General features: G+C 39.3%; 1 protein-coding gene across 1 annotated transcript in view; it reads left to right on the forward strand.

Moving 5' to 3' along the window:
- sema3aa (sema domain, immunoglobulin domain (Ig), short basic domain, secreted, (semaphorin) 3Aa) overlaps window positions 1-20,182 on the forward strand; it is a 58,300-nt gene that overhangs the window by 27,082 nt on the left and 11,036 nt on the right. The window contains exons 4-14 of the mRNA XM_036563754.1: window positions 8,497-8,616; window positions 10,075-10,168; window positions 10,266-10,385; window positions 11,552-11,694; window positions 13,437-13,551; window positions 13,719-13,788; window positions 16,214-16,358; window positions 17,833-18,052; window positions 18,606-18,697; window positions 18,824-18,865; window positions 18,972-19,129. Of these exons, the coding sequence (XP_036419647.1) occupies window positions 8,497-8,616; window positions 10,075-10,168; window positions 10,266-10,385; window positions 11,552-11,694; window positions 13,437-13,551; window positions 13,719-13,788; window positions 16,214-16,358; window positions 17,833-18,052; window positions 18,606-18,697; window positions 18,824-18,865; window positions 18,972-19,129 (1,319 nt within the window). The remainder of the gene's footprint in view (window positions 1-8,496; window positions 8,617-10,074; window positions 10,169-10,265; window positions 10,386-11,551; window positions 11,695-13,436; window positions 13,552-13,718; window positions 13,789-16,213; window positions 16,359-17,832; window positions 18,053-18,605; window positions 18,698-18,823; window positions 18,866-18,971; window positions 19,130-20,182) is intronic.

Consider the following 20,182-nt stretch of genomic DNA (forward strand, 5'->3'; position numbering starts at 1 on the left):
ATTTCTGAGATTCATGAGTTGTGTAGATCAGTAAGGTTTTGTGATGTGCTAATGTATGAGAAATGACATGCAACAATCAATTTTCATTTATTTTACTATTTAAACAGTACACAAGTGTGTACCAGTCATTTGATACACACTTGCATACACACTGCCTACGTTCTATGCGGTGCAGTAATTGAACCCTAACTTTCACAACATCATCTGCTGTTACTCATCTCACAAAAACTTAGACCTTTTTTTGTATAAGACACATTGTGGCTCATTAAAAAATGGCCATGTGGTGAGAAAACATGGACAGTCCATTTGTTATATTACAGTCTGCATCCACAAAATGGCATTTTGCCCAGAGTACTCAGGTTTTTTCCTGCATTTACTCTCATTCGCTCAGTTGAGCCTCTGGTGTCCCTACTCGCACCTCGTTACGTGTTTTAGACCAAGGATTGCTGTCTCCCTCTCAGGGAGGGTCTCTAATGATGTATAGCTCACTTTCCCAACATGCTTTGCAAAAGATATCTAATTACTGTAAAACACAGTTTTGTCAACACCTCGTTGACAAAAAGCTTGACCTGTTTCTCCCAGAATGCACAATTTTTCTGTTGTAAATTTAAACCACTTATTTACAGTGTCACTCATGTCATTTTGATTTGCAATTAAACGTTTAATTACATTGACTTAATTACATCCAGCCATGGGAAAAAATATAACAAGTTGTATCAACTGAAAATGCGTGTGTCCATCTTTCTCAACAATTTAAGTATTGCTATATCAATGTGACCAGGGTGCCTAAACTTTTGCACTTTATTGTATGTATGTTTCTGCTTATTTTTGTGTGCGCAAATGTGTCCATGTGGGTGGGAAGGGGGGTCTGTGTGTGTGTGTGTGTGTGTGTGTGTGTGTGTAGGTGTGTGTGTGTGTGTGTGCGTGTGTGTGTGTGTGTGTGTGTGTGTGTGTGTGCATGTGTGGTATTTGATGGTAATTTCACGGCTGGCTTCTCTGTAGTTAGATGAGGGTCAAAGGAGAACAGAACAGGGATATCAGAGATAACACACACCACCTGCTCCACACACACAGACACACACATTCAGTTAATCATCTGCTTAATGAGAAAATGTCCTTACATGCATCCCTCATGCCTCCACACTCAGATAGCCACAGACTATTAGCTTCACATACAGCCAACACAGACTGCAGACCAAAAACACCAAGCCCACCCAGACCACAGTAAGGGTCTTGCATGCAGGGAAAGTGTTTGTTCTGGAGAGGGACTTGTTGAAATGTGCTTGTGAGTGAGTGAGTGAGAATGTTTTATTCGAATGTTACTGAGGACGGCCCTCCTCTGCACTCTCATTCCTCTCTCTATTCCGCCATTTGGCTCAGGGATGAAGGTGCGAGACGGCAGGTTCAGATCTCCAACAACACACTGTTCCTGCTCATTCTGATTCATTTAATAGTCCTGCTCTCCTTTTTACAAGGGACTGCAACAGTCATACTCATCAAAATACAGAGTTCCTGTACATGGCTTAAATACAAATCCAATTCCAAAAAAAGTTCTAAGAGTAGGAAATATGTAACTAAAAACACACAGCAACCTGACCTCAGTAAGCATGTGGGAACTAAGGACACCAATTGTTGTCAAAGTGGAATTTTTTCCATTCTTGCTTGATATAACAGTTCAGCTTCTCAACAGTCTGAAGTCTCCATTGTAGTATATTGTGCTTCATCATGCGCACATGTTTTCAATGGGAGACAAATCTGGACTGCAGGCAGGTCAGTCTAGTAAATGCACTGTATTGCTATGAAGCCACACTGTTGTAACACGTGCAGAATGTGGCTTGTTATTGTCTTATTGAAACTAGCAGGGACGTCCAAGAAAAAGACGTCATCTAGATGGCAGCACATGATGCACCAAAATGCGTATGTACCCCTCAGCAATGCTGCCTTCACAGATGTGCATGTTACTCACTAGTCATGGGCTGGAGGTTAGGGAGCCAGCTCTGTGACCGGAAGGTTGCCGATTTGATCCCCTGAGCTGACAGTATGTGACTGAAATGCCCTTGAGCAAGGCACCTAACCCCCAAATGCTCCCCAGCGTTTTGGATAGGGCTGCTCACCGCTCCAGGCAAGTGTGCTCACTGCCCCCTAGTGTGTGTGAATTCACTAGTGTGTATGTGGTGTTTCACTGCATGGATGGGTTAAAATGCAGAGATGAAATTTCCCTGTTGTGGGACTAATAAGGGTAACTTAATCTAATTAATCTAATCTAACATACCCTCCATGATGACATGGCTTTTGAACTTTGCGTTGACAACAATTGGGAAAGTCCTTTTCCTCTTTGGCCTGAACATGACACCCATTATTTCCAAAAAACTATTTGAAAGGTTGCCTCATTAGACCACAGAACTTGTTTCCACTTTGTGTCAGTCCATCTCAGATGAGCTTTGGCTTGTTGATATATGGCTTCTGTTAGTCATAGTAGAGTCTTAACTTGCATATGTAGATGCAGTCAAGGAGTTTGTTTACTGATTGTTTTTGTGTGTACAGTATTGTCTTGCAGGAAGAAGTATGTTTCATTCAACAGTGAAACAAAGTGAAAGAAGTCAGAATTGAACATAATATATCAATGAAATGTAAAAGTAATTAATTTAATATTTATGTAAGCAAATTAATAATAATATTTGACTTCCAAAGGTTATTTAAAATGGGCATTATAATGTACAGAAGTATGTTCTCTGTAGAGAATGTGTTAACTTATCTTCACTTAGAAAATCAATAAATATGTGTAAATAACACTGAGCAGGGGTGTCCAAACTTTTGCATATGACTGCACTTGTTTTGCTTAAAGGTTTGGCTTCACTTTGCTATTGTTCTATCACATACACTTGCAGCCATAAGTCAAGACATACTGTATGCCTTTATTGCTAATATAATGCTAAAATGAATGTGTTATAAACTATTCATAAATGGCCAGAGAATGCAGAAGTGCTATGCACTTGAAATTACATAGTAATTACTGAGTAATTGTGTGTTGTGTGTGGTTAGTGATCGGGGGGTCTAACAGAACAGCCCGTTCAGCAGCTGCTCTCAGCTCAAAGCCCTGCCTGGCACACACTGAGCACCCAGAGCCTTTCAAAGAATAACAGAGCTGGGAAAGTGCAAACAAGTCCATCAGCAACTGGCAGAAATGATGTTTTATAATGTGTGCAGAATGATTTGGTTAGGCGTGTACACACATTCACACTGGTTGGTGTAACAGAGATAAATTGGTGGTGCTCTGTTGTACTTTGCTGTACAAAAAATATTTTCCTTGTTTGACCTTTCAGAGCATCTGTAGTCATGCAGGCTGAAGCCCAGCTGCAGCGCACTGTATGTTGCTATGATAGAATCCATGATTGTGGTCCTCTCATTCCAATACAGCTTTTACGTGGCTCTCAAAAGAAGCTTTAATGTCTTCAGCATACTGTGCTGGACAGTGCTTGCTGGAGACCTATGGATAAATACAGTCATTTTCAAAAGTTTGGGCACCCTTGGTCAAAATTTATTTATTTATTTATTTACTTACTTATTTATTTTAAATGCCAATTAACCACCAGGTGTTTTTTAGCATTACACAAATTTACCAGCCTTTTGTTGCCCCTATTCCAACTCTTTTTGGAACATGTTGCTGGCATCAAATTCAAAATGGGCAAATATTTTTCAAAAAACAATAACATTTCTCAGTTTCAACATTTGATATGTTGTCTTTGTTCTATTGTCAATTGAATATAGGGTTTAAATGATTTGCACATCATTGCATTTTGTTTTTATTTACATTTTGCACAGCATCCCAACTTTTTTGGAAACGGGGTTGTATTTATTTTTCTTGATTTTCCAAGTTTTGTGAAAACAAGTTAACACATATTCCACAGGGAACATAATTGCTGTTTATTTGCTGAATTGAACTTATTGGGAAAAAAATAAAATAAAATATTGTCTGATGTGCAGCATTGGATATTTTATGTTTTATTTAATCTGGTATTTTATGTTTTATTTAATATATTTAACTCAGCAAATAAATAGGAGTTGTGCACTAAATTTGCAGGAAAAAAATCCCTGCAGAGGATGTTAACTTATTTTTACTCAGAAAATCAACAAAACGTATCATTTGACCAGGGTGTTCAAATGTTTGCATATGACAATACATGAGCAGCAAACTAACCAAAGCACAATATATAACTATATAAAAATATGAAAAGTGGAAATTGATGAAAATTGGAAAAGTGAGGTCACCCTGAGAAAATCATTTGATTTTCATGTCCATATGAATTAAAATAACGGGCTTTATTCGCCACATTGTTCCTTAAATCTGTTCTTGAGAAAGATCCTAAGAAGAAGTCTATGTCAGATTCAAGATGTGTTCTTAAACCGCAGAATTGTTTGCACCTTTGTGCTCATGACTGTGTGTAGATTCTGTTCTTACCCAAGAACAAATCCCAAATAAGAAAACAGTGAGTGTCAGAATCTTCGTAAAAACTGCATAAGTGGGTTGTAAGAAGAAATTTCTTCTTAAGAACAGTTGGTGAGGCCCATTGTTACGGAATTACTGAAAGTGGCAAATACATACTTTAACAAAATGATTGCTTTTTGCATGGACAAATTCTTTCTTTAGGGTCAAATGTAAGCAAATAAGACAAATGTGATGAATTGCGATTAATTACACAAAATAATGGGATTAATACATTTACAGCTTTACTGTACAGTATGTTTAATAGTATTGACTTGAATATTATCAGATGGAATATATCAGCTTTATTGTTGCTTGTATCCACTCTTGTTTCACTTTTTATTTTCCTACCTTGACCTATGGAACACAGAGAGAGCGAGCGAGAGAGAGAGAGAGAGAGAGAGTCACATCACCTTTCCTTTGTATTTTGATGTTCCTGTCTCCTCCCTCATCACAGCAAACACATCAGACCGAACCATCTCTGTTTATACAGATGGACTGTCTTTGTTTTCTTAATGATCACGGAAAGGTGTGTGTGGGAGTGTGTGTGTGTGTGTGTGTGTGTGTGTGTGTGTGTGTGTGTGTGTGTGTGTGTGTGCGTGTTTTTGTGTCTTTGTGTGTAGCTGTGTTTGTGTGTGTTTTCTGTGCTAAATGGATGTTTGTAATGTGTAATGTGTGTTTATTATTGTTGAATCTGTCCTTCACATATCTGTTAATTAAATGAACCTAGAGGCCGTCCATGGACTAAACAATCACACACACCGGCCCTCTCTCCCCTGATCACATATACCGCAGTGGGACCATCCACATGTGCTATAGATTTAGCTCTCATCAAAACCAGATACACACACGCACTCAGTGCTAATGAGAGTGAGCTGAGAGACTAAGATGGATTCAGCAGGTGGAATTGTAATCAGCCCTTCTGTGGGAACTGCGAGGCTTTTTAATGACACTTCGAGCTTAAATATTAGGGTTAGGAAGCATTTTAAAGTGTGTTCTACAGATTGTGTATGTGTTCTCATGATGTACACTTTAACCAGTCACTCACTGAGAATGAATGATACGTATCACAACTGCCCAAAACACTACTAGTGTTTGCATGAAGTGTGATGTAAGGCTGGCTTCACAGGATGAAACTTTCATGCAGCAAGTTGCATGCTGTGAGTTGCATGAAACATCACTTCCATGCAACTTCACAGTGACAAGAAGCAATTCAAAAAGACAAACTAGCAGCTCGTATTTTTGGTGCGCTGTTTCATCCATGCTTTATAAAGTCACACACATGGTCTTATTTACATATTTGCAGCGTTTGGATAGCCTTTTTTGTAACATTAGGTCACTCTTTATTTGGATAGTCCCCTATAGATGATCTACATATACTTATATTATTAATAAACTTTCTGGTAATACTCAGTTGATTACTAATAACATTAAGGTTAGGCTTAGGTTTAGGAGTAGGTGTAGTTTTAACACAAAGTTAGGTTTAGGGTTAGGAACAGATTTAATGGAATCTTTCACATGCAACTTCAAGTTCAGTTGCATTTAACAGATTTTCAGTTAAATGTTAGTTAAAGATAGACTGAGCATCTACAAAGCATCCACAGTGGACTATCCAAATAAAGTGTTACCATTAATTTTTCCAGTGTCACTGTTGTTTTTTCTATATCTGCATATCTGTCTATTCGAGGTTCTTCATTATATATTTGATGGTTGTACTTGGTGAAATTAGTAATTTAAAAAATATGCCCTTCTCCTTGATTGTGTGATGCAGTATTGATGCTTGGATTGGCTGTTTCACAAAACTTTTTTATGAAGGAGTGGCACTTGCACAACTGTTGCAGCTGGTTTTCATGTGAGTTGTGGGATGCTTCACATTATGCAACTCAAGTGCAGTTTAGTTGCATGCCATGTGGATATCAAGCAACGAAAGTTGCATGGAAGTTTCACCATGTAAAAGGCAGCCTTACAGATGTCAATGTCAGTCAGTATTTCGATCTACTACTTTTACTTTAGTGTGTCATACACTTTTAATGGCTGTAGCTATAGAGTTAACAAAAGCATAATTTGATAATAATTATTTCTTAGTGATGCACCCCTCGGGTTATTTAGTAAAGCTAGTTGACATATATAGAACCATGAACACTCAAGGAACAATGTGCATGCATAAATGGTTCTTTGCACAGTTAAATTGTTTCTCTCTATGATGAAAATCCAGTTGTATGTGGTTCTTTATAGAACCCTTTTTAAAAATGGTTCTGTAAAGCACCAATTTTACTACACTACATTAATTCCCTCTGTACTGCATATGTTCTCTCTGTACTAGATTAATTCAATAATCTAAAAAAAAAAATGTTGTGGCTCTCGTATCTTCTAAGACAGCTCTCATATGTTCACTACGTCTGTGGTAATGGGCTATGTGTGTAATGCAGGTTATCAATCAGGAGGAATGGTGTAATGGTGCTGTAATTGTCCACCCATCCGTTGTTAAAGCTACTCGCTCAGCACCTGACAGAGGCTGTGTCTGAATAATTTAGTAATCTTCTTTTTCTATCAGCTTTCCTTGATTTTGCCTGATCTGTAGCACATGGCGTCACTAAATGTGCTGGCAGGGCTGACTAGCATGAGCATCCATATGGCTACAGATCAGGCAAAATCAAGGAAAGCAGAAAGGAAAGGAAGTTTCATTCAACTATTTGAAAGCAATCACTCCATCAAAGTGCATGTGTAACTAAATGCTGCCGACTTGGCATTAACTATCTGGGTTTCCAGCATAACTGAATTCAACATTTTCTACAACGCTAAAGGGGCGCATTTCCATTTTGCCTTCAGCTGGCTAAAATCATGGTAACACTACTACTGTTATCTGTTGCATCTTTACTCCCTTTCATTGATTTTTCAAAGCATAGCGTAGCGTCGGCAACAGACGAAACACAAAGAGGCCATGATTCTGCTGCAAGAAGTGCTCTTTATCAATCACACCAACAGAAAGGCACAAAAAAACCACTGGAATAGTGGGGAGGTCAATTCTAACCATGCTACTCCCATCTCCCGACTAAGCCAAACCCAACACCCCAACACATAATAACACAAGAAATACATGACTTGATCTAACAAACACAAACAATAAACACAAATAGTCCCTTTGTTGGAGAGCGACCGCCTACCATGAGCCTTTGCATGTGGCCGTCTGCATAGCCACGCCTCCAGAGTCTCTCGGAGCCAGCGCCAGCCAGTAGCGGGTAGCTACAATATATTAGCGAATGTCGTATTGGTTTTTAGCTGTCTGTCTGATTCAAACCAGATTTAGGCTTGTAAATCAATGCAGTCACATGGTAGACTGTTGGCTCAACTTTCCAATTCAAACTGATTTTTCTTTACACCCCTATTTGTAGAAGTTGAACTTGTCTTACCATTAAGTTAAATATAATTTAATTTCAACTTTACTTTTCACTCTAAATCTAACCTTTACTCTAACTCTAACCCTAAGCCTAAATCTAGTCCTAGTCCTAACTTTATACCATTGACAATCTACTGAGTTTCACCAGATAATTTCTTAAAGGGTCCATATTGTGGGATGCCAATATTAAGTCACTTTTTGAAACTAAATAGTTTATGTAGTATGTAAACATTGCTAAAGTTTCAAAATGTACCGTTCACTCTCCTGTTTTGAATTCATTGGTTTTGTGAAGTCATACATCTGCCTATTTAGTCTACAGTGGTATAGCCCTGCACACTCATACCTAATTTCATACAACAGGCTGTTTAATTCTAAGTCATAAAGAGAGGTTGGAAAACGACCATGATTTATGAGTACTTTTGGTACATAAACCCTTACAGATGTCATGTTACCTCTGAGAAAAAGTCAAAATACAATAAAAATGGAGGATATGGGCCCTTTAACAATTTGCACATTTGTCGACAAGTTCCTAGGGACAATAAAGTGAGACCAAATGTGACATTAGCTCATATTCAGAAGCTTTGCTTCATGGTTTTGTGTTTTATGTCACTTTCAGAAAGAATGCTCCAACTTTGTGCGGGTGCTGCAGCCGTATAACCAGACACACTTGTATGTATGCGGTACAGGAGCTTTCCACCCCATCTGTGCCTACCTGGAGATTGGCAAAAGAGCAGAGGTACGCACACACATACACACACTTACAAGTTACAAAACTTTACCAATTATACTTTTAACAAGACATTTTATATTCACTCTTTCAGATGCAGCCACACTCACATTAAACATCTCCTTGACAGATTCACAGTGACACTGTAAGAAAGGGAAATTAATTAGATGAAGGCTATTATCTCTGGCTAACGCTTCCGCTTGTACCCTGTAAATGATTTCAAACCAGCCAAGTGCAAAATGAGAGAGAGAAAAAAAGAACTGCATTGGTTGTGAAGGGGATCTTCGTCTATGGTGAATGAGTTGGCCTTTCTATAGTGGGTAATGTCAATGCTTCTTCTGAAGCTGAGTGTAATTCTGCAAATTGTTTCAGCCTGAGCTTTGGAGGGGGGTGTGAGAAGGGGGTAGGGGGTTCAAGATTGAGGTCATGATATACTGGCAAGTACCTGAAAAAAGAGATGCTGCCAGTGTTCCAGGGTATTTTGCATAATAAAGTTTTCTCATATGGACTATTGACTTTACCTCATTCCTTTATCTGCCTTTCTGCAGGCCGTTGTTTCTTCTGAGAACACTTTATATTGAGCACAGTGTTTGAGATTGCTAACACCAATCAAAGGGAACCATTTTACCTTTCAAAAAAAATCTATAACACTCTTCATAGATCCTGCATTCACAATTCTTTAAAATGCATTTATAAGGCGTTATATGACATGCATAATACATTATATTGCCTGGCATAATCTTGTATAATTGCTTAAAAGTAGTTATAGTGCATATCACTTTCTAAAACAAGAGTTTTTTATAATATCTGTTCATAAGAACACTGTAAACGTGAATGTTGTAATGCACTATACCAACTATAATACTATAACACAACAGACCCAGGCAACATCCAGGTAAACATTTATTGGGTATAATCACTTCTGACTTCAATAGCTATGGGAGACATGAGAGAAGATTCTGTGTGGAATTAAAGAACATGAGATGATTTTTGGTGGTCCTGCCTTAAATTAATTTTAAAAACATTTTTAAAAGCATAACTTTCACACAAAATGTGAACTTGATAGAGGATGTGAGTTATTTGTAGCTAAATGGAAACTGTAATGCTAAGCTAGCTGGCTACAGGTGCTAGCAGTTAGGAACCAAAGCTATTCGTTAGCAGCACAGACAGCTGCTTTACATTAGCCACAGTGAAAAAAAAGTGTTTTCACCATCAAATGTACAGTAAAATGTTGTGGTCAAAAGCAGTTTTTGAAAAAATGCATGTAAACAAAGCAGACATATACGTATTTCACCGCTGCTTTACAGAAATAGAATGTAAATTCACAAAAACAAATTATCACCTTTATTTCACAGACATTTGCCATTATTTAAATGGTTGATACTGTTGTTATTATTATTACAGTAAAATACTGTAAATCAGAATAACTTGCTGAACTAGTGAAACTGCTGTAACCCTCTACCACAGGACAACGTTTTCAGGCTAGATGTGTCCCACTTTGAGAATGGTCGTGGGAAAAGCCCCTATGATCCGAAGATGCTGTCATCCTCTCTGCTGATTGGTGGGTCACTGAAAGATCTCTTTTGTTTGAAGGACTGGTGGCTGTCTCTGCTCTAACTTGTGATATCTGTGAACCATTATTCTGTTTTGGTTGGTAGATGGGGAACTGTATTCTGGAACTTCAGCAGACTTCATGGGACGAGACTTTGCCATTTTCCGAACCCTTGGAGCTCAACACCCAATCAGGACGGAACAGCATGATTCCAGATGGCTAAATGGTAGGCTTTCTCTCTTTGAGTAAACTGTTTATAAGAGGGTTGATGATTGAGACGAGACATCCAGGTACCTGAATGTGTGAGTGTCTGCAGTAGAGATTAGCCAGACTGGGTCGTTGAGCGTTTCCTCTGACGGATCGTCTGAATTAACAGGGACTTAGAAGACACAAAAGGTCAATTTGAGCTTTAAGGGCTGGCCTGTTTTTTCCCATGAAGCTAATCCCCCACTGATCTGGTTTTGTGATCAGGTCCTATTTCACCAAAAGTCCAGGCCTTTGGTCTTCTTAACCGCAGTAAATACTGCCATATAGTCACGAGAAAAGATGCTTTTATGAAGGTTTCTTCACACCTTAATCCCCATCGTCTGTTGCCACGGATACATCAGATCTCACCTTCATTGTAACTCTCTGAATGCCGTCTGTCCCTCACAAAAGAGCCAATGTCGTTTGGAGGATTAGCCACATGGCCATTCTATTAAGCCGTTATCAATAGAGACGGACGGAGTCCCCTCGCAAACTTCATGCAACGCATTCAGTATCTATTGAATCACACCAGTTCCTTTGTGTCAAAGAGGCCTTAAAAGAAATGCAAGCATTCATTCACGTCACTTCTTTAAACACATTGATCGTATAAGGGAAGGTAAGGTTTGGGCTCACTAAATGAAAGATATCTTTAAAAAACATTAAATATATTGAATGCTATGGGCCAAGTCTGGAGAGGGTGGGTGGATCTACACCGAGGGATTCCCTCCTCTTACTCACCTTCACTCACACACATGCACACCCTAATCCAGTGGTAAGTGGGTGCCTGGACTGTTCGTTCCGCTCTTTAAGCTCCACATCCTGCTGGTGTGGTGTAACACAGCACTGCATGTAGCTGTATGCGTGTGTCGCCAGCGTGGGCGAGGGGTCACGTTACGCTTCCGTTAAGACATGTGGTCACGCTCGACTGAGAGCAAACCCCGTAGCTGCTGATATTCGAGCGCTGGTGGGATTTTGGCCCATTTAGTCAAAGTTGAGGTGGAGTTACTGAAGCGCTCAATCACTCCCATATGGTTTAACTGTCAAAATGGCTTAGGCACAGATTTGCAAGGCTTAGAGCTTTGTGTGGTTCTTCCAATATGGCAGTTTTTCTGAATAGTTCCTCATGTTTGTGTGTTTATGTGCCAGATCCCAGGTTTGTTGGCATTCACCTCATCCCTGAGAGTGATAACCCAGAAGATGACAAGATCTTCCTGTTCTTCAAAGAGAATGCCATGGATGGAGAACACACAGGCAAAGCCACCATCTCCAGAATAGCACAACTGTGTAAGGTAACAATACAGACACCTCTACGCCTTCACACCTTCAAAAACTTGCCTATATATACATACGCGTGGGCGATATGCTGAAACAATATATGATCCTTAAAGACATTTAATACACTATACAGTTGATTCATTCAGTGAAAATAAGTTAACACATTCTTTACAGGGAACAAACTGAAATATTTTCAGCAAATGTTAGTGCACAGTTTCTATTTATTTACACAGATTAACAAATTGGGAGAAAAATGTGCCAGAAGTTTTGCACAGACCACATTTTATGCTTTACTTTTCTCTCAAGATGTTAAATTCAACAAATAAACATGAACTATGCATTCAAATCTGCAAGTGTGTCTCTGTAGAAGATGTGTTAACTTATTTTCACCTAAAAAATCAACAAAACATTTTCACCAGGGGTGCCCAAACGTTCGCTTATGACTGTATGTATCACATTGTTATGTTTTTCTGAGGTTTAAGGTCAAGCTGAAATTAACAAAATGCACTAGCAAAACAGTAATGCCACATTTTAAAAAGGCTATGGAACTTTTTATAATGGACTGACATCCAATCAGTGCCTTGTTTCTATGCAGTTAATGTAGTTACACAGTGGTTGTTGTTATTGTTGTTTACAGACTCTCTAACCTTTTTATGTTACAGTTGTTCAGTGTTCCCATAGTACTTATGTTACCCTTCATGTACTCAGAAAAGCACATTATGACATCATTTGTCACAATGACAATAACATATTGTCATATTGCCCACTCTTACATAAATGCATATTGTATTTAATATTGTCTTCATAAACAGAGGAAATATACACAGTTGAGTCACATTATTATGACCACCAGTTAATATCCAGAGTAACCATCGTGTGCAGCACAGACAGCAGCTAGATGGGCTAAGAATGACTCAATAAAGTCCTGGTAGGTTGTCACAGGTATCTGGAGGCATGCTGACTGCAATGCATCCCACAGCTGCTGGAGGGTGCGTGGGGGAGGATCCATAGACGCCAAGGTGGTCCTGCAGATACTCACTTGGGTTCAAGTCTGGGTAATTAGGGGGCCAGGGTAGTACTTGGACGTCTTGGTCATGCTCTTCCAAACAATGTCAGACATTTCTAGCGGCGTCACATGTCGCATTGTCTTCCTGGAAGATCCCATCCACCCCAGGGAAGACCATCAGCATGAATGGGTGTATGTGATCTGCAAGGATGGATTCATACCCAAATCGGTTGAGAGTGCCTTCCATATGGATGAGTGGGCCCAGAGAATGCCACAAAAACATTCCCTAGACCATAACACTGCCACTTCCAGCTTGTGGACATGAAGTGGTCGTAATAATGTGATTCGACTGTGTATATACAGTACTGTACAAATGTCAGAGACCACCCTTCATTTATTTTCAGTCAAAAGAGCCATTAAGTAAAAGTTATTTATCTTTCAAGAGATATTCCTGAGAAGCTTAGATACAAAACAATCCACTACACATCCTTTCAGATTCTGATGTAGATGTTTTCTTAGGACTTTCCTCAAGAACAAATTTAAGAAATTGTTTGTATCTTCATATGTATACTTGTAACATATATGTTCTGTTAAATATATGTATTCTGCTTGTTTCCTGATGCTCAAGAAATTAATAGATTGTACTTAATAGCTGTTTTACTGGAAATGAAATGGAAAATGAAGGGTAGTGTCTGACTTTAGACAGTACTGAATGTTTACTAAATGTCTGTATGTGTGTGGTTTATCCAGAATGACCAGGGAGGACACAGGAGTCTGGTGAACAAATGGACAACCTTTCTAAAGGCTAAACTGACCTGTTCAGTCCCGGGGCTTAATGGCATAGACACACACTTTGATGAGCTCCGTAAGTATGGGCTTAATTTTTACACTCAGTGTAGTGAAAAGACCCCTAAACTAGAGATGGCATATGGCTTTTAATGAGTATCGACACTGAGTGAATATCAGCAGAAAATGTCCATATAGGTCCAAAAGAACCTGAAAGATTCAGTTTGCAATGCTCTTTCCTTTCAGAGGACGTGTTCTTAATGACTGCCAAAGACCCGAAGAACCCAGTGATCTACGCTGTTTTCACTACCTCCAGGTAACAGTCAATGCATACGCGTGTGGGTAACACTCTCTTTTCAGTCTTTCTTTCTTTTCTTCTCTCTAAAACACCTCTCCAAGGCGTGTATGTGATTTGCAGGCTCATCTCCTCAGACACGTCTCTCTCTCTCTCCCTCTCTCTCTCCTGTAATCCAGTTAGACCTAGACAAGCGGTTCACCTCACTGCACTCTGGATGGGAAATTCCTCTTCAGCCCACATTCAAACCCCCTCTTACCTGCTCTATAAGCAGCAGCTCAGCCAAGCTTATAGGAAATGAGATTAACCCTCCTAGGTCCTCTAGGCTGTACACGCCCTGAAACCCCTCTTACTTTTTTTCACTTTTTTATTTCTCACTCACGGCTCATTGGAACAAGCTGAGAAATCCTGTCAAAGCGCAGATTGTAAACATTCAATCAAAGTCATTGCTGTTTTGAAGGAAAAAAAAAACTCCTTTATGTTGTTTTTGCCACGTTTTTGAAAGTTTTGGAGGAGTAAATGAAAAAAAGTCATTTACAGACTTGAACGTGAGCATATAGAATATAAATATAATTACCTGACCATAGGGCTGTCACGATCATGACATTTTAGCTGATGAGTAATTGACTAAAATATAGGGCTAAAGTGGCCATACTGGCTGATTAGTTGCCAGCTATCTTTACTTAGTAGCTGATGCTAGTTGTACTGTTGAATCAGTAGTATGGAATCAAATGTCTACAGTTATAATATAAAACAAAGCTACACGTTCTTCACGAAAGTGAAAATAAAAGCACACTTTCGGCCAGAATACATGCTAAAGCACATTAGAAGGTAGTTTTCATCAGCCCCATCATGTCTCACTAAATGCATTTACTGCTTTCTTTTATTTACATTTATTAGCCTCAGTCCAGTTAACCCAGTTCACTTTTTATTTGTTGCACCATACTATGACTGTGAAATCTAACAGCTGTGAAAAATGATTGCAGTAGTTTAATTTATAATCTTCTCAAATAATTGCTATTTGGCGATTATGTAATAATTGTGACAGGACTAGCTAACTATGTATTTAATTGTGCAATTGTCTGATTACATATTCACACTATCAGAACAAAACTTGGTATTTCTAAAGTCGTAACTCTGTAGGAGAAGCAAAAGATGTTCTTAAGTTAATATAATGAGATTTCCCCCCAATAACTTTGGACCGTTTTTATTGGTCCGTTCATCATAATATTTTGACACAATGTAAAGGTCAGCTGGAGTTTTCAAATTATGCCAAGACAAAAAATGGACACACAAGGTTTCATCCCAACAGCGAAAACATACTGGGCAAAAATTTGGGCACCCCGGTCAAATTAAATGTTTTTTGTTGATTTTCTAAGTGAAAATAAATTAACATATCCTCTACAGAGAATTTAACATTACAAAACATAAATGTAACCTGTGCAAAAGTTATGGCACATTTTATATTTTATGCTTTATTATTCCAAAAAATTTAACTTTGCAAATGAATACAAATTGTGCACTAAAATGTGCAGAAAAAATGCCCTATCTAAGTCTGTTAACTTATTTTTACTTAGAAAATCAATAATTTGACCATGAGTATTCACACTTTTTCATGTGACTGTACCTATTTATGTAATGTAATGTCAATTCAAAGCAAAACAGCATTAAGAACTCAAAGGTTTACAGGGGTGATAAACAACCTCCGCTACCAGCCAGACTGTTTCTGTACCAGGCAGGGCAGCCAGACGCGGGCAGGCGTAGGCGTAGGGCGGAACAAAAGCAGACAAACGAGTTACATGAGAGGGGGGGACTTTTAAGATGATGGATGAGCACGCAGTGCTTTCACACACGCTGCCTGTGTGTGTGTGCAAGTGAGAGATGAGGAAGAGGACAAACACATCACGATTAATCACCGTCAAGCGGCGAGAAAAGCAGAACGTGGCGCGCGGCTCTCGGCCAGAGCCAGTTCAGCATTCCTGCCTGGCTGCATCTCTAATGTATGCAGAGAACACGGCCCCTCGAAAATTCAATTACCAGCTTTGAGGAATTAGACTGCTTTAATTGGTTTTCTAAGTGCTCCGTTCCAGAGATGAATAGGAGTGCATTCTGGGGACTGGCTTTTAATATTAGCACTTAATGAGCCTCGAAGGCTGCGGCGCCGGATCAATGTTTTATCTGAGTGTGGGTGGGCATAGGGATGCGGGTGGGTATGTGTGAAGCCCCTGACTGAGTGGAAGAGAATTAGTGTGTTCATGTGCCCCGTGGTTAATTGAATTTTTCACTAATTAACATTTTACAAATGCTCCGCCATTCGTCTTCCATGGACTGATTACTGATTATTCTCTCACCCACTAATGCACACACACACACACACACTTATATACATACACTGTCACCAAACATTCCCAGATTTTTACTTTTCTCTCTCTCTTTTTCCGCACAGTAATATCTTCCGTGGATCAGCTATCTGCATCTACAGCATGGCCGACATCAGGAGAGTGTTTCTCGGCCCCTATGCCCACAGAGATGGGCCCAACTATCAGTGGGTTCCTTTCCAAGGCAGAGTGCCCTACCCTCGCCCTGGCACAGTGAGTTTCTGCACATACTTTTAACACAGTCTTGTAGGGCCAGATGTTTCTCATTATAAGATTATCTGGGGAAACCATAACAAATTTTGGGCTAGATGTTGTTATGAACCAGGGTGGGAACTAAATGAGTGTGAAATTTTTGAGCCATCCAACGTCTTATGGAGGTGGAGCTCAAAGTAGGGGACAAGGGTGCGTTCATCGACATTGTCTGATGTTCAGTAAGCCTGTCAGTAGCCCATAGATATAATTTAAGCTAGCATGGATGTAAAATCCCCCCAAAATGTCCAAATAAGGATGTAGATGTGCCAGAGAACACATTACATGTGGTAAGAATAAATATTACCTCCTGCAATGTCAACAGTTCCATTAAGTAACACAAGCATTTCACTAGCTAGCTTGCTTTGTTTGTGTTGTACTTTATGTTAAAACAGCATGGACTACAGGAATTTGGGGCAGCTTTTAGAGGGGCATACCTTTTGATAGAATCAGATCTCACCACAATCCAGAACCAGAAGTTTAACAAGTTGTCCTCACACTCTCGTTACAAGACTATGAACAAAGACCTCAGCATTTTAGCTAGCACAGCGTTATAACATTTTGCTAGCATAGCTAGCATGTGCTAAATTTAGACGCTAGTATAAAACAGTGGCTCCCAAACTTGGTCCAGGAGTAGCCCGGCCCTGCTCTAACATACCTGGACCAATTATTCCGCTAATCAACACATCCTTCCTGAGGAGCCGGGGGTGTGTATAACCAGGGTTGGGAACCACTTGTATAAAATAGTGATTGTTAGCTGTTAGTTGTTGTTAGTTACATGTCATATCATGTTACGTTATGTTATGTAATGCGGTACTGATAATATAAATGCAGTCAAACAAAAGCTAAAACATCATGGCAACACTTCAACATAGAGGGACGACTGTAAATGTCCTTGTAAAGCTCTTATTAAGCCTTAACAAGCCAATAGCTGCTAATTAACTGCTCATTAATACTTTTTAAGCAATAACGAGTGTGAATGAAACACTTTCTAGGACACCTTATTTGTGTATTATGTATCAGTCTTTTTGCGCAACATCTCAGGTGTCTATTATTTTGTCCTTATAAGCCTTTCAAGCCAATAGCTGGTAATTAATTGGCTGCCTATTGCTTCTTTAGTAAGCAGCAAGTGGAAAGTGCTTAATTGTTTTTAGTGCTTAATAAGTAGTAATAAGCAGCCAGTTAAATACAAGCTATTGGCTTGATAGGGCTTAATCATAATAATGGATATTTAAAATTTTGTGCAAACGATTTACACATAACACACAAATAAAAGTGCTTGATTCACCCTAATTATTGCTTGGTAAAATAATAATGAGTATCCAGTTAATTTCCAGCTACTGGCTTGTTAAGGCTTATTAAGAACATTACAAGGGCATTCTAATGTCCCCCTATACTGAAGTGTAAAACCTCACCTTGCTCTCTGTTGTCTTCTCAGTGCCCTAGTAAGACCTTTGGTGGCTTTGACTCCACCAAAGACCTCCCAGATGATGTGATCACATTTGCACGTCTGCACCCAGCCATGTATAACCCAGTGCAGCCAGTAGGCGGCCGGCCCATCGTGGTGCGGACAGACGCCGAGTACCAGTTCACCCAGCTGGTGGTGGACAGAGTGGAGGCTGAGGATGGCCAGTATGATGTCATGTTCATTGGAACAGGCAAGTATCCCATACTCATGATTGATAGTGTTCTTTTTGCTAATGTACATGGGTGCAACATTGTGTGTTCACAATCTATGAAAGCATATGCACCAAGGCTGTCCAGATCTTCGTTTCTTTGAGGTTTTGGTTTTCTCTTAGTTTATTTACGTGTTCTAGCTCAGGGGTTCTCACCTCCAGTCCTGGGAACCCATCGTCCTGCACTGTTTCAACCATTCTCTGCCCCAACACACCTGACCTGGCTTATCAAGGGCCTGATTATTTGCTAATAAGCTGGATCAGGTGTGCTGGAGTAGGGAATACTTGAAACTGTGCAGAGCTGTAGGTCCCAAGAGCTTGAGTTGAGAACCCCTGATCTAGCTAATCAAGATCTTGAGGAGCAGGTGTGTTAGATTAGAATTGGAACTGTACAGTGCAAACTGGTTTAGACACCTTTGATCATGCAAAACAATCAAATACAGATGCATTTCTATGTACAAGCCAAGTCAGACAGACATCAAAGTGTGAAGTTTAACAGAATCAGTTAAATGTGTTTTTTGCTTTTCATGGGCAGATCTGGGCACAGTGTTGAAGGTAGTGACCATTCCTAGAGAGAGCTGGCATGACCTCGAGGAGGTGGTGCTGGAGGAGATGACCGTTTTCAGGGTACGTACTCAACACAGCTTGACCAACAGCACAGTAACGAATTGTAGCCAGAGACTTATTTAAGAATGTTTATTACAGCAAGTGAAAAATACCAATGAGTCAGAGCTCTGTGTGTTTTCCCTGTAGGAGCCAACCCCCATCACTGCCATGGAACTCTCCACTAAACAAGTGAGTCTGCTGATGGCTGCCGGCCCATACTGCTCAGTGAGTTGCCATTAAATGTCAGTGAAGTGCTTGTGGGTTCTCACTGCTTTGTGTTTGCCTGCCTCAACAGCAACAGCTGTACCTGGGTTCAGCTGTGGGAATATCACAGATGCCTCTGCATCGCTGTGAGGTGTACGGAAAAGCCTGCGCTGAATGCTGTTTGGCCAGAGATCCATACTGCGCCTGGGACGGAACAGAGTGCTCCAGATATTTCCCTACTGCTAAGAGGTCAGTCAGCATTCACAGCAGGCAGATCCAGTTAGACTTTCCATCTAGCTAGTCACTTCAGGATGTATAACATAATTTTGATCAGTTATGCCAGAAACATAACCCATGCAAGTATACAAATACCTAAATACGTCATTTTTCTAACATTTTAGTGCACAATTTATTTGCTAAGATTAACAAACTGGAAAAAATAAAACATGAAATATAAAATGTGCCACAGCTTTTGCACAGGCCACATTTTATGTTTTATTGCATTCCCAATATGTTAAATTCAACAAATAAACAGTAACTGTTTATTAAAATATATGGACACGTTTGCATCTCTACATCCTCCATAGACGATGTTTACTTACTTACTTATTTTTGATTAGAAAATCAACAAAACATATTTTGTCCAGGGGCACCCAAACTTTTGCATACAACTGTAACTGCATTCTATAATGTGTAACCTGATCATTTATAATGTAACACAACTGCAAAATACATTCAGAGCATTGTAGCAAGGCATTCTTTTGCAGGCATAATCCATAGTATTGTGGCTATTGTAATAATAGCACATTTATATTATGAACACTTTAATTTGATGCACAATCAGGATTAGTTAAGCTAAGTGCATTCGTGCTGCTTTTAAACGCTGCTGCTACACTGATTAACACACTGATTTTATGTATGACTCATTGGGCTAAATAGCCAGTTGTCTCATACTTTCCTTAGAGATTTTTATTTGATTCATGTTATTTAAATAAGGAAGAGATTTTTTTTCTTAACTCCTTAAAATTTGAGGTTTATTACATACCAAAGCTTGTTATTCAGTAACTACAGGGACTAGTTGAGCTATTCTTAGGTTATAGAGGAGGGTTAAGAATTTGCCTGTTTGGCTTATTAAACAGTAACTAATGTTATTTATATTAAGACTATAGCTAACAGAAAGTACTGGAAATGTGCTATAGTGTATGTGTTTATTTAGCCCATACAATTGGAGCTTCTGGAAAAAGTCAAAGACACATAGGGTGTCATTGGTGCAAAGCACCAAAAGCTACTAGAATGCTAATA

This window comes from Colossoma macropomum, unplaced genomic scaffold, assembly GCF_904425465.1.
Source record: "Colossoma macropomum unplaced genomic scaffold, Colossoma_macropomum, whole genome shotgun sequence".
Taxonomy (NCBI): domain Eukaryota; kingdom Metazoa; phylum Chordata; class Actinopteri; order Characiformes; family Serrasalmidae; genus Colossoma; species Colossoma macropomum.